General features: G+C 39.6%; 1 protein-coding gene across 1 annotated transcript; it reads right to left on the bottom strand.

The window, feature by feature from the left end:
• Positions 1-2,104: 2,104 nt before the first annotated feature.
• Positions 2,105-11,612, bottom strand: LOC122511141. Its single transcript, XM_043626205.1, has 2 exons — positions 11,262-11,612; positions 2,105-4,252 (listed from the first exon to the last, which is right to left on the bottom strand). The coding sequence occupies exon 2, from the start codon at positions 4,236-4,238 to the stop codon at positions 3,120-3,122; it is 1,119 nt and encodes a 372-aa protein (XP_043482140.1). The 5' UTR covers positions 4,239-4,252; positions 11,262-11,612; the 3' UTR covers positions 2,105-3,119.
• Between the last annotated feature and the right edge of the window lie 1,591 nt (positions 11,613-13,203).

Here is a 13,203-nt window from a genome sequence, read left to right as displayed (position 1 = left end):
TATTTTTGTAACGTCATATCACTAGCGGACCTAACCTAACCGGAAATGCTCTTGCACACTATGGAGAAGTTGTAGGGGTTACTACTGATTGAAAGAAAATTTAAGAAGATAACTTATTAATTTAAATAATTTTATTTTGTCAATTGAGAAGAAATTATTTCTTTCAATTCTGACATTTTAGCAATACCAGAAATACTATACACAAACATATTCTTCAACACATTATTTTTTCTATTGTAGACGCAGCCTAAAATACGAAATAAAAAAACATTTAGTATACTTTTATTTATAATAAAGAAAAACAATTATTTGCCGAAAATATAGTAAGAATCCAAAAGAATTTGTCATATTTTCAAAAAAGTTTCGGTTTAATAATATATATATATTTTTTTAAAGAGAGGCAAGTTAAGTGGAGCAGATGCTTCCTGCGATCGCCCATACTTCCACTTTCTTGTGGCTTCGGATTTTAGAGAAAATATTTTGCACCTCCTCCCGGAAAACAAGTCCATCCTTTTACCGCGATTCTGCTCTAATTCTTTTTGTTCTTATCCGGCGTGCACCAAGCTTTAGAAAAATAAGTACCGGAAAAGAGCTTTAAGAAAAGCGAATTTTTGCAAAGGAATGGTATAAGTTCTCTCTTCCCATTTCCCACCATTTTTTTCATTAGCGCTCCCCCAATACACATCAATACAAATTTTCAATTTTCTCAAAGCAATACACGCTAAAACTAAAATTTAAAATAGTAATCTAAAAAATGATGAAAAATGGAAATTAAACATTTTTTTTAAAACATTGAAAAATTTCACGGAAAATGATCATTATACGTAAAAAGGTTCACGAGAACAATCTAAGGAACGGGGTACTTTTGCACTTCTGAGGCATTATTTCTCAAACGTCCCAACCCAAAAAAAAGTCTTGGGATTGGCTTCATTGTTTGGGAAATTGTTATCCTGTATAAAAGTAATAAATTTGCAAAATATTAGTTCTTTTAAAAAAAATTGTAGAAAGAAGTGGGGGTTGAAGTTTTGACATTTTCAGTAACACTGTCGTTTTCAAAACCATATATCTTTTATAATGCTTTACGGATTTTAATTTTTCTTTAATGCATTTAAGGAGGTTGTTTACAGGTATGCAGACCTTCAGAAAAAATATTGAATTGACATTAAAGAATTTTTTAATATTATTGTTATTCGTATCTTCTGGAAGAACAAATATCAATTTTCAAGAAAAAAATTTGAAACTTACAAAAATTGTTTATTTAGTCATTTTGCATATGATTAAACCTTTCTTCATATTAAAAGGTTAAACTTTTTCAAAACTGATTCGATTTAAGTCAATGATGGCTTATTTTCTTTAGAAAATTTTGCACCTTGTTATGAAAAATATCGTTCGTAACTAGTGCTAGCAGTTGCTAATTTTTGAACAAGCACTTTTTTTGGAACAAACTGTAGGCAAAAATTGACAACTGCTCGCACTCGTTACGAAATATACTATTTTTATCCCACAGGCACAAAAATGGTGCTTTTTTATGCGTCGAGAGAGGGCGTAAAAGAACTCATTTTTCTCTGCCGTTAAAAATTTAAATCTTGTTCTCCCTAGAGGAAAAATACTGTGTAAAAAAGCAAGGTCACATCAAAAATGTCTCTATTTCATTACTCTTGACTAACGTTGTATCGAGTTTTGGTAGGGTCAAAGTAATATGAAACGGGTAATACATTCTGAACCATGAGATAGAAGAGGACAGATATATCACGTGATGCCGCGTACCTAACCTTCTCTCACACAATTGCAAATGGCTGCCTACCTGCTTTTTCGTGTTCGTCGTATTGTGTCTGTTTCGCCGGATTTTTAAACTTTAATTCACTCACATAATTAAATCCTGTTAAAAAAATGAATCCTAATGTGCCACTTGAAATTGACGAAATGTCAGAAGAAGCGCGAGGAGTTTTTTTTTGTGAATCTTTATTTCGATTGAATCAAAAAAATATTTAATTTTTAAGCATTTATTTTTCTTTTTCAAACTTAATTTATTTATTAAAAATAATTTTATTTATAATTATAATTTGTGACAACCCGGACACGAAATTTAATATTATTTGAATACGCGGCGTGAGTCCGTCTCGTATCGGGAGCACAGGGTTGAGATTTCCACAGTTTATGCGGGAGAAACATAAAAGGATAAAAATTGTGACGAGCGATGCCTCGCAGAGATCCAAGCGAGCGAGTCAAGAAGAGAATCAATCAGACTTACCGGTGTTGACTGTCGTTGTGAACCAAATCTGCGTGGGTTGTCGTACAGTTGTTGGATTTATTCTACTAGTTTAGTATAAATTGGACACAGCACAACACGCGCGAAAGAAAAACAACAATTAGTGAAATTATAATTCTTTAATAAAAACGTAATTAAGTTACAAAAAGAACCGCAGGTGAAGATCGTGACGCAGCACGAGTTGACGCGCGGATCGCTTGCTTAGCTCTGCTGGAAAAAGCCGGCAGAAGCGAAAACGTGGTTTTGTCGTCTGCTCTGAGACGACAAATGCGCAGCTATTCGACATCTGGTCAAATAGCGCGCGAGTTTTAAATAATTGAGAAGCCAACGACAACGTCATTATTATATAAAAAAAATGAGGGGTCGACAAGGGTCGTCACAATTCCCCCTTTCTAAGATGAGGTTGTCGGTAGCTCCTCAGTCTGAATGATCGTCCTCCCTGGCGATCTCGCTCTATTGGGCGTCTCTGCAAAAGTAAAAAGTATTTTTGAGACAAAAGTATCACTTTGCTGGAGGAGCTTAAAGAAAATAATATCTTGATTTGTAAAAAAATAATTTTTGAATTGAATTGTTATTGAGGCATCGCTCATTGCTTGCTTAATATTGTGCGCTACGGCGCTTCGGTGTTAAGTAATAGCGAAGTGCGCAACGGCGCATTAATCTAACAATAGGAGGTAAGCGTAACGACGCTTCGGTCTTGAAGTAATTAACGAAGTGCGCAACGGCGCATTAACCTAATTTTAACAAAAGAAAATAAAAAAATGTACGCTATAGCGTGTAGTGAGGTAGTTGGTTTCACTAAAAGGCACTTTGATATTGTCTTTGGAAACACAAAAAGTCTCAAGCGCGATTAGCCTCTTCGTGTGGCTTGTCCTGTAGAGGAGGTGTCCGAAGATTCTGCGTCGTCATCGGATGATGGTGAGTTCATGGTAATCGGCTTCAGGGGAGGGGTTTTATCTCGGGAAGGTGGTTGTTCGGCGCTGGGCGGAACAGGTAGACTGATGCTTGGTTGCTCTGTTGGTCGGGCGACTGGGACTTTGTCCTGCTGAGGGCGTGGAGCGTCGTGCAGCTTGGGAGTCGAGTAGTTGCTGAGTTGCGCTAGCGATTCTTGCTTTAGTTTGACGGCAAGGTCGTAGCGTTTTGTTTTATTTTGAGCGATGATCTTGTCTCTGCAGATTGGGCAATTGGGATCTGGTTTATTTTTAGGCTGGCGGCAACGGCGGCACTTTTGACTGTCGGGGACCTTTGGGACTCCCTCGGCAAAATGGGGCCAGGGGCAGTCCTTAGTGTTGAACCCTTGCGCAGAGCATTTCTGGCAGAACTCGCCGGAGTATTCTTCCTTACAGGTGTATTGGCTGTGTCCTTGCTGACCGCAGTTGATACATCCTTTGGGCATCTTAGGGTGGAGGAATGGTTCGCGCAATTCGGATTGCGCAAGGTAGACCTCGGAGATCTTTTCCTTAAAGAGATGTTTGTAGGCGGTAGCCAGCTTTGCTTGCGCTTTGTAGTTCTTGTGACTGGCGAGAAGTTCATCCCAATCGTAGTTGAAGGCTTCCAACTCAGCCTTGAGATCTTTCACTTCCTGCTGGGAGGCGCGTAGTTGCTCGAGGGTGGTCTTGAGCTCTTCTTCTTTTTCACAATTTCTCATCGTGAGCGTGACAAAAGCCTGCATCTGGTTCTCGTAAGCGCTTGGGACCGTGGAAGGGATTTTCCTTTCGCTTGAGAGTTGTTGCTCGAGGTCCATTATTTGTCGGATGGCGGAGTTCAGGTGCATTGCTTGCATGCGGCGGGTGGAGAGAAACGACTCTAACTCTTCCTTTCTCAGTAAGACGAGCCCTGATGACTCCTCAGCAAAGTCCAAGTTGGACTCATCAGTCTCTAGGCTTCCTGGTGTGGAGTTGAGGCGCAGAATTGGCAAGTCTGATGTTGAGGGGAGGCTGGTGGTGTCGCTCGGTGCGTTGGAGGCCATGATGTTGCGCGGTACTGTGAAAAAGAAAATTACAACGTATTTCGAGATCGCAATCCTTTTTTAGCACGCTTTAAATCATTGGTGTGATATTTACCCAGTTTTTTGCCATGCATGTCGGAGATAATGACTACCATGGGTGAAAGTACTTCTGTAACTGTCGCGGGACCTCTGTAGCGAGGTGCTAATTTCGAACTAAAATTTTTCGCGGCGTTAGAGAGAAGATTATTCGGGTAAAATACCAGGTCTCCAATTTCAAGTGTAATTTGTTCTTTTCGAGTTTTATTGTATCGTTTACTTTGCTTCTCGCTAGCCTTTTTCATTGACAGCTCGATTTTAGCACGCAAATCGTCAATTCGAGAAACGCGCTCAAGCCAGTCGTGTACAGTAGCGTCATTCAAATCGTCGTTGATGTCGCACGGTTGTTTGCCGGTACGTCTAGGCTCGCGGGCAAAGTTAAGAAATGCAGGGGAAACTCCGAGTGAGGAGTGAACGGTAGTGTTGTAGGCGAATTGAATCTCCCCCAACAGTTTATCCCAATCGCGATGGTCTTCGCCGAGGAGACTGGCGATCATAGTCTTTAGATTACGATTGACGCGCTCGACGGGATTAGATTGTGGGTGGTAGACCGGCGTTGTTCGCTGTTCTGTCCCGATTTCTTGCAGAAATTTCGTGATAGTACGATTAACGAACTCCGTTCCGTTGTCCGTTAAAAAGGTGCGTGGAGTTCCCCATTTGTTTATCAGAACGTTTAAAGAATTGACTATTTTAGGGCCGTCCGCTTTTGATAGGGGGAAGCACTCTATATAGCGTGTGTATGTGTCTTCGCAGACAAGCACATAACATTTCCCTGACTTTGATCGTGGTAATGGCCCTATAATGTCTAACGATACCACTTCCCATGGTTCTGTGAATTTGCGCGGGTACATCAAACCTTGTGGAGGGGAGTTATCCGGTTTACATCGAAGGCAAATTTCACATTTATTGACGTATCGCTTTACGTCTTCGCGCATGCCTGGCCAGTAATAAGAATTTAAAATCGCATGATAGGTCTTATTAATGCCCTGGTGCGCAGATTGTGGGGTGTCGTGATACTCCGCGAGAGTAGTAAGGATCTCGGGTTCTTTTAGGACCTTTTTCCAAGCGTTATTATCGCCAATGGTTTCTTTCAAGTGATTGGGCTTGTAATAAAACAGTTCACCGTTCGAACTTACTCTATACCTTTCGTATTTTTCGGGGTTTTCACGAACTTTTTGTCTCATGGTATCGTACCATGATTGATTCATTACGAGATTGATTTGTGTCGGAGGTAGGTCTTCCGCTGGGTTTTCGTAAAGACGAGAGAGAGTATCGGGTGCTTCATTCATCGTGCCTTTACGATGCTCGATTTTTACTCTGTTCGCGGACAACTCTAAGGCCCATCTAGCAAGTCTGCCTCTGGGGTCTTTAATGCCCTGGAGCCAAGTCAAGCTAGAGTGGTCCGTTATTGCCGTGAATTCGGTAAGTTCGAGGTAGCAACGAAGCTTCTTGATCGAATCGATCAGTGCTAAGCATTCCTTTTCGGTGGTCGTGTAGTTTAACTCGGCACCTCTCAAGGGTCTGCTTACGCACGTGATCAGATATTCTCGGTCGCCGTCCTGTTGAGTGAGGATCGCGCCTATTCCTGTATCGCTCGCGTCAGTGTAAAGAAAGAACGGGAGGCCTGGCCGAGGCGCATTTAGGGTAAGAGCGTTTTTCAATTCGTTCTTGACTGCTATGAATGCGGTCTCGTGTTCGTCGGTCCAGTTCCAGGGTACTTTGGGACTTGCTAACTTGTTGAGTGGTCCTTGCACTCGCGCGATATTGCGCAAATGGCGATGGTACCAATTGACTGATCCGTTGAACTGGCGCAGTTCTTTTCGATTCTTGGGTCTCGGTCGTTCGAGGATTGGCTCGATGCGTTTAGGGTTGGGCTTAAGTCCGTCCTTGTCGAGTATGTATCCGAGATATTCGACCGAAGATTTAGCGAAAAAGGATTTCTCACGATTAATGGACATTCCTGCCTCTCTAAGAATAGTGAATACTATTTTTAAAATTTGTAGGTGCTCATCGAAAGTTTTGGAAATAATGATCCAATCATCTAAGTATGCGTGTACTTGATTGATTAATCTTTCGGGGAGATTGTGATCGCGTATGTACTCGACAAACTTTTGTTTCAGTCTATCAGTAAAAGCCTGAAACGTGGCTGGCGCATTTGTGAGGCCGAAAGGCATCCGAACCCATTCGAATTGTCCACGACCGGGGATCGTAAAAGCGGTGTATTCGCGCGATTTTGGGTCGATCGGTATGTGGTGGAACGCATCGGTGAGGTCAATTGTGCTGATAATCACGGCGTCCGATAGCGCGTCAAGTATACTATCCATTCTGGGTAGTGGATACGCGGATTTTTTTGTGACTTTATTGAGTCGTCGGTAATCGATGCAAACGCGCGGCTTGCCATCTTTTCGGTAGGTCAATAACACGGGGCTGGCAAATCGTCCATTGCTTGGTGCGATGAACTTTCGAAATAGATACTTATCGATTTGCAAGTTGATGATATTGTCGGCTTCTAAACTACGGCGATACGGTTTAATTTTAAACGGGGTTTCGTCTGTTAATTCGATGACATGCGTTGTCATATCCGTAACGATTCCTGTGTAATCGGCGAATTTGGATAATTCTTCGTCTAAGAATTTTTGTAGCGTTTCCTGTTGTTCGGGCGTTAGTTCTATAATTTGCGCGGTACTAAGGATGCTTCGGATATTATCAGGGGAAAGTAGAGGGTGTTGTTTTTCAGATCCCTCTATGGACCAATAACCTTGGGCAGCGTCAATAACGACTTTCCAGAGGGTTATGAAGTCCATTCCCAGGATAATGGGCGTGGTAAGTCCGTCAAGGACTGCGAACCACATTTCGCCGGTACAATCGGAAATTTCGACATTGAACTTGGCGGAGTAGCGAGGCGCGGCGATATGGTCGCGTTGCGCGAGTTGTACTCCGGCACGAGTTATCGCGTCGAGAATTGGTTTACCGTTAACGAGGTCGGTGGAGGGGGGCTCCTCGTCAGAGTCTTCGTATTCCGTCTCGGATTCCGTAAAATAGCATTTGCCCCATTCACAGTCAGAATCGCTTGCGTCATTCTTGGTAGCAAACGCTTGATAAAGCGTAGTTGCATTTTCAAGAATGCGCTTTGGTTCGTCTGTGGTGTGGCTGCAGCTGGGAATTGCGCTATCTTCGATTTTGTTTCGATTATTAAGATTACCGTTGGGAATTGTGTTGTTTGGATTTGGGGATTCGCCAGGGAGACTTAATCTCTCCTGGCATTCCCATCGTTTTTTGATTGTGGTGCTAGGTTCTGGTGCGATGTATTCGGAAAATTTTGATTGTAATTTCCGTGCCAAGAGGGTGGGGCAGCTTGTGGCATAACTAATATTTGTTGAGGTTGCTGCGCGGATTCCATTGGTTGTTGTTGGGGTGCTTGAATTCCGTAAGGGTAGTTCGGTGGGAGTTGTGTGAAATAAGGGATTTGTTGGTTTGGTCCGTTGTTTTGAGCATTCCAATTGTTACCCTGATTTCTGCCCCTGTTTGAATTACCTCTTTTACCCTTATTGTTATTGTTACTTCTTCCGTGGCGATTGGACTGTTTGTCTTTATCGTCTTTATTGCGCGCAGGCGAACCGCGTTTTTTTCCCCCTTTCTGCGATGAAGCGGAACGTGAAGAGCAGGAAGAATCGGATCGAGACTGCCTGCGCGAATTGCGGGAAGAAGTAGGGTTGTCCGGAGATTGTTTAGAACCTGTTGTTTGTGGCAATCTTGAAATATAGTTTCTAGGAATCTTAGATGTCAAATGTGCAATAGTTTGAATGTAAGATTCATATTTACTATTATTAGAAGATTGTTTTTTGTTGGTATTTTGTGTTGGTTTTACGGGAGTGTCAGGTTTTGTTCTCGTTGGAGGTTCTGGTTCCGTATTATCGATTGTTTGAGGCAAATTTTCTAGTGCGTTTAGATGCGTTTTGCCGTGTGTTTTACTTTTTCGTTTAGAATCGTATTCGCGCAGTTTAGTGGACCATTGCATAGTTGCAATTTTGTTTTCGTATTTATGGATTTGGGAAACTAGTCCGTCGTAAGTTCTAAACGTGTCACGGTAAAAGTGGGTGATTAAGTCTGCTTTAAGACCGGTATAAATTTTGTCGAGTTGGTTCGCCTCTGGTACTTTGTGTTGGAGGCGATTGTACAATGAACTGACGCGTATGACGAAATTGAGTCCAGTTTCGTCTGTTTGCTGGACTGCGCGTTGAATTTTATTTGTCAACGTTTGGTCATCGTTTGATTCACCGAACATAAGGCAAAATTTCGTTTTGAATTCTTTCCAAGTGTGCCAAGTATGACGGAAAGTAGTGTACCAAGTGTACGCGTTATCCGTGAGTACTTGGGATAAAGAATGAAGGGCATCATCGGGATTTATGTTAGTTGAAAGCATTCGGATTTCAAATTCTGATATGAAATCAAGCGCTTCTAAATTACCCGGAAATTTGAGTTCCCACGATTTAATTATTTTATGTAAATTTGGAATCGCGGTTCTCGGTGCCGGTTGGGGGTTAGCGATCGTGTTATAAATCTGTTGTGTCGAATCGAGATGAGAATCAGCGCCGTTTGAACATGGGGTGTCAATTTGGTGCTGAATATAATCCGATTGAAGCGTGTGTGTTGGTAGAGGCACTTGTAATGGGGGTAAAGTGTAAGACGGTGTTGGGGCGAAGTGCTGTGGAATCGCTTCTGACCAGGTTGTTGTGCTATATCCCGCGGTTGATGTTGTGACTGCTGGTGTTGTGAGAGTGGGGGGTGCGTAAGTAAAATTTGGTATGTACTCCCTACTTTCGTTTGATGTCTGTTTGGGATTTTCCCAAAGAGATTGCGTCACATGCATTTGCAATGCACTTATTTTTTGTGTGAGGGAAGTTAGCGATTTATTTGTATCGGACAAACGATTTGATAAGGATTCGATTACGCGATTTGATTCTAACCGATGTGCGCTTAATGTTTCCGCCGTGTCAATGCGGTGGGAACTGAGTGCATCAATCATTTGCGATTTAAAGGTGTTTATTTCTTGTCTATTTTTCGCGTGGAAAGTTGAAATTAAAGTGGTGGATATTTGAGTTTGTTCGTCAAATAATTGTTTTATAGTTTCTTTAATTTCTTCGAGGTTTTGCGCTTGTTTATTATGGATTGATTTTAAAGTGCGTTCGAATTTACGTGTTGTGAGGGGAGTGCTAATCTGTGAGAGATGTGAGTGTCGCGACGAAGTGATAATTTTTCGAATTGCGCCTGATGACGCTTGTGTAGTGGGGGTGGTTGGCGGAAGGCCTCGAAATAGGGTAGAAGTTGTACCGAAAATATTTTGGGTTTCATTTATTTTATCTCTTACATCGTAATGAATTTGTTGTGTATCGTTGAGAATGAGAAGTGGGGTGGTCGTCGCGGTGGTGGCAATCCCCGTAGTGGTGAGGGGGGGGCCAGTTGCCCCTAAGTCCTGTTCGGTTTGGTTTTGGGGGGGTTTAGTCCCCATATTTTGTTGATCCTCTACCTGTTGGGGGGAATTATTTTTCTCTTTTCCATTTTTTTTTGTCTTGTTGAGGGTTTTGGTTGTTTCCAATGTTTGGTGGCGGTGTTTTATACATCGTGGCACGTAGACGAGTTTGAGAGCGTGTTGTTACTCGATTTGAGTTTTGATTTTTATTTTTGATTTTCATTAATTTTAAACGGTTGAAAAATTAATTTTATTTTTCATTAATAACAGTTTAAGCGGGAAGAAAAGTAAATCAAAATTCAATAATTGAGAAAAAGGAAGAGAAAAAAAAAAAAATTTTTTTTTTTATTGATTTTTCAATTAGATTGGAAATTATATTTGATTATTTTATTTTCGTGATTTCATTGAATTTGATTTAATTTTTATTAAGAAAGATGAGTCAAAATTTATTTTCGTAAACGTGGTTTGTTTACATCGCGCGACCTGAACAAGAGACCTGAAATTTGTTTTTGGTAGCATGTAATGTTATGGAAGAGAAGAGAAAAAAAAAATTTTAAACGGAATTTTTCCCCATGGTAGTCATTGTGCGAAGCGTAGAATTATAAAATTCGAGCAGAAATGTTTTTCACACAATAGGATATTAAATTTAAAAAAAATTTTTTTTTTTTATTTATTTATACATAATATTATCAATAAATGCACTTAAATTTTTCTAATAATAATCTTTTATAATTTTGCTAATTTATTTCAAGCGAAAGAGAATTGATTATTAATTAGCGTAAAAAAAATAATAATAATTATTTAAGCGAAGTTATAAGCATGGCAAGCACAGTGATGCGTTTTGGCAAGTGAAGCAATTGCAAGCGTGAATGCGGCATGTGCGTTTAACATGCATGTATATCTATGTATTGAGAGTAAGCAAGCAAGGCGTGTGTGCGTGCAATTCGAAATTTTTCGCAGGCAACTGTGGAAATTTCGTTAAAATTTGTGTGCTATCGTAAGCGCAAAATGTAAAAAATTTTCATTGGGAAATGTAGAATTTAACAATGCAAGAAAATTATCATTTTATGCGTGTGAAGCACGAAAGAAGGTGCGTTTATTCTCTCGGAGAAGCCATGCCGTGCGACATTTTGAAAACGACGGCGGGATTCCTCGAGGGAAATAAAGGCAAGAAAAAGGTTTGATTTTAACACTGAAAGTTAAAACAGTGAGTTTGCCAAAAATGTGTCATAGGCACAGTTCTGGCTTTTTATCTTGGTTCAAATAACCAAGACACGTTGGGCGCCAAAAATGTGACAACCCGGACACGAAATTTAATATTATTTGAATACGCGGCGTGAGTCCGTCTCGTATCGGGAGCACAGGGTTGAGATTTCCACAGTTTATGCGGGAGAAACATAAAAGGATAAAAATTGTGACGAGCGATGCCTCGCAGAGATCCAAGCGAGCGAGTCAAGAAGAGAATCAATCAGACTTACCGGTGTTGACTGTCGTTGTGAACCAAATCTGCGTAGGTTGTCGTACAGTTGTTGGATTTATCCTACTAGTTTAGTATAAATTGGACACAGCACAACACGCGCGAAAGAAAAACAACAATTAGTGAAATTATAATTCTTTAATAAAAACGTAATTAAGTTACAAAAAGAACCGCAGGTGAAGATCGTGACGCAGCACGAGTTGACGCGCGGATCGCTTGCTTAGCTCTGCTGGAAAAAGCCGGCAGAAGCGAAAACGTGGTTTTGTCGTCTGCTCTGAGACGACAAATGCGCAGCTATTCGACATCTGGTCAAATAGCGCGCGAGTTTTAAATAATTGAGAAGCCAACGACAACGTCATTATTATATAAAAAAAATGAGGGGTCGACAAGGGTCGTCACAAATTTTATTATTTATTCAAAATTGTTCAGTCAAAATTTTTTTAAGCTTTACCCTTTTATTTTTAAAAATAATTATTTAAAATTTTTTTCAGTAACAGTAATGTAGGTATTATTTTTATGACAGTCTCAACCCTGTAAAATGCAGAGAGCTTTTACTGAAGCAGATGAAGATGAAACAGTAATATTTGTGTCGTTCAACGGCGCAGCGCCAGCGTAATGTATACAGTAACGCGGGCGCGCCGCTTAGTTTGTTTTTAAATATCTTCTAAACTTATGGCCAGCCCACTATGAGACATGTTTTTTTTTAAAAAAATGTCAGCTTTCCAATAAAAATTTTAAAAAAATTTTTAAATACCCAATTGGGTCAAAATTAAAAAATAAACTTTATTTTTTAAGAATAGAGGGTTAAAAATTTTTTTGTATAATTTTTAGGAAGTACATGAAAAATGCTTTAAATGCATTAAAGAAAAATTAAAATTCGTAAAGCATTATATAAGTTATATGGTTTTGAAAATGGCAGTGTTACTGAAGATGTCAAAACTTCAACCCCCACTACTTTCTACAATTTTTTTTTACAATAACTAATATTTTGCAAATTTATTACTTTTATACAGGATAACAATTTCCCAAACTATGAAGCCAATCCCCATACTTTTGTTTGGCTAGGACGTTTGAGATAATTTTGAGATTTTGACATAAATCCCATATAAGAAAAATTCTGCAATAGTAGTAAAAAAACTTGGTAAATTTATAAATAAACAAATTACATAAAAAAATGTTTCTAAGTGACACAGATATAAATAATATTAATAACCACCCACCTCGAAACCACCCCTATTGCATAATAAGATTCAGGCGTATCTGATAATTTAAAAACAATTTTTTTTATCCGCCATATTGGATCCGCCATTTTGGATTTTTAAAAACTGACATCGGATTCGTAATAAGCGACCCCGAAAACCCTCGAGTAACAATTTTTAGACAAATCTGATGAATTTTCAATTTATCGTCCGCCATATTGGATTTTTGAAAACTAACATCAGATTCGTAAACAGCGACCCCGAAAACCCCCGAGTAACAAATTTTAGGCGAATTTGGTAGATGTTTAAATTGTTTCGTTTTTTTGGGGTAGTTTTCATTAATTTTTTTTACCCTGAGGTAAAATTTTGTTATTAATTTTTTTTTACAAAGTTTACAATATTTTAAAACGTACCTATATGTTACTTTGAAACACGAAAAAAAAATTTTTCTTGAATTTATACCTTTTTTTAATTTTTGTCATTTTTTGCGTTTTTTGAAGAGGTGTATTTCATAAAGGGTAGTTTTTTGGAAAATGGCATTCATATGTATTTGTTACTCTCGCTCACCTGTTTAAAATGAGACCTTAGCGGAGCTGATCCGTTAAGTTGATACAGGTCACTAAATGGTAGGGTAAAAACAAAACATTATTTTTCGTTCCCGTATTTTCTTGGCCGAGCCAATGTTTACTATCTTAAAGGAAAATTGAAATATCTTCCCTTTTAGTTTTCTTTTTAGACATTCTT

This window comes from Leptopilina heterotoma, unplaced genomic scaffold (genome assembly GCF_015476425.1).
Source record: "Leptopilina heterotoma isolate Lh14 unplaced genomic scaffold, ASM1547642v1 Lhet_808, whole genome shotgun sequence".
In the NCBI taxonomy this organism is placed as follows: domain Eukaryota; kingdom Metazoa; phylum Arthropoda; class Insecta; order Hymenoptera; family Figitidae; genus Leptopilina; species Leptopilina heterotoma.
This window is presented reverse-complemented; position numbering and strand designations above follow the sequence as displayed.

Coding starts and splice junctions, on each gene's coding strand:
- LOC122511141 (XM_043626205.1), bottom strand. CDS start 4,238: ATGGCCTCCAACGCACCGAGCGACACCACCAGCCTCCCCTCAACATCA.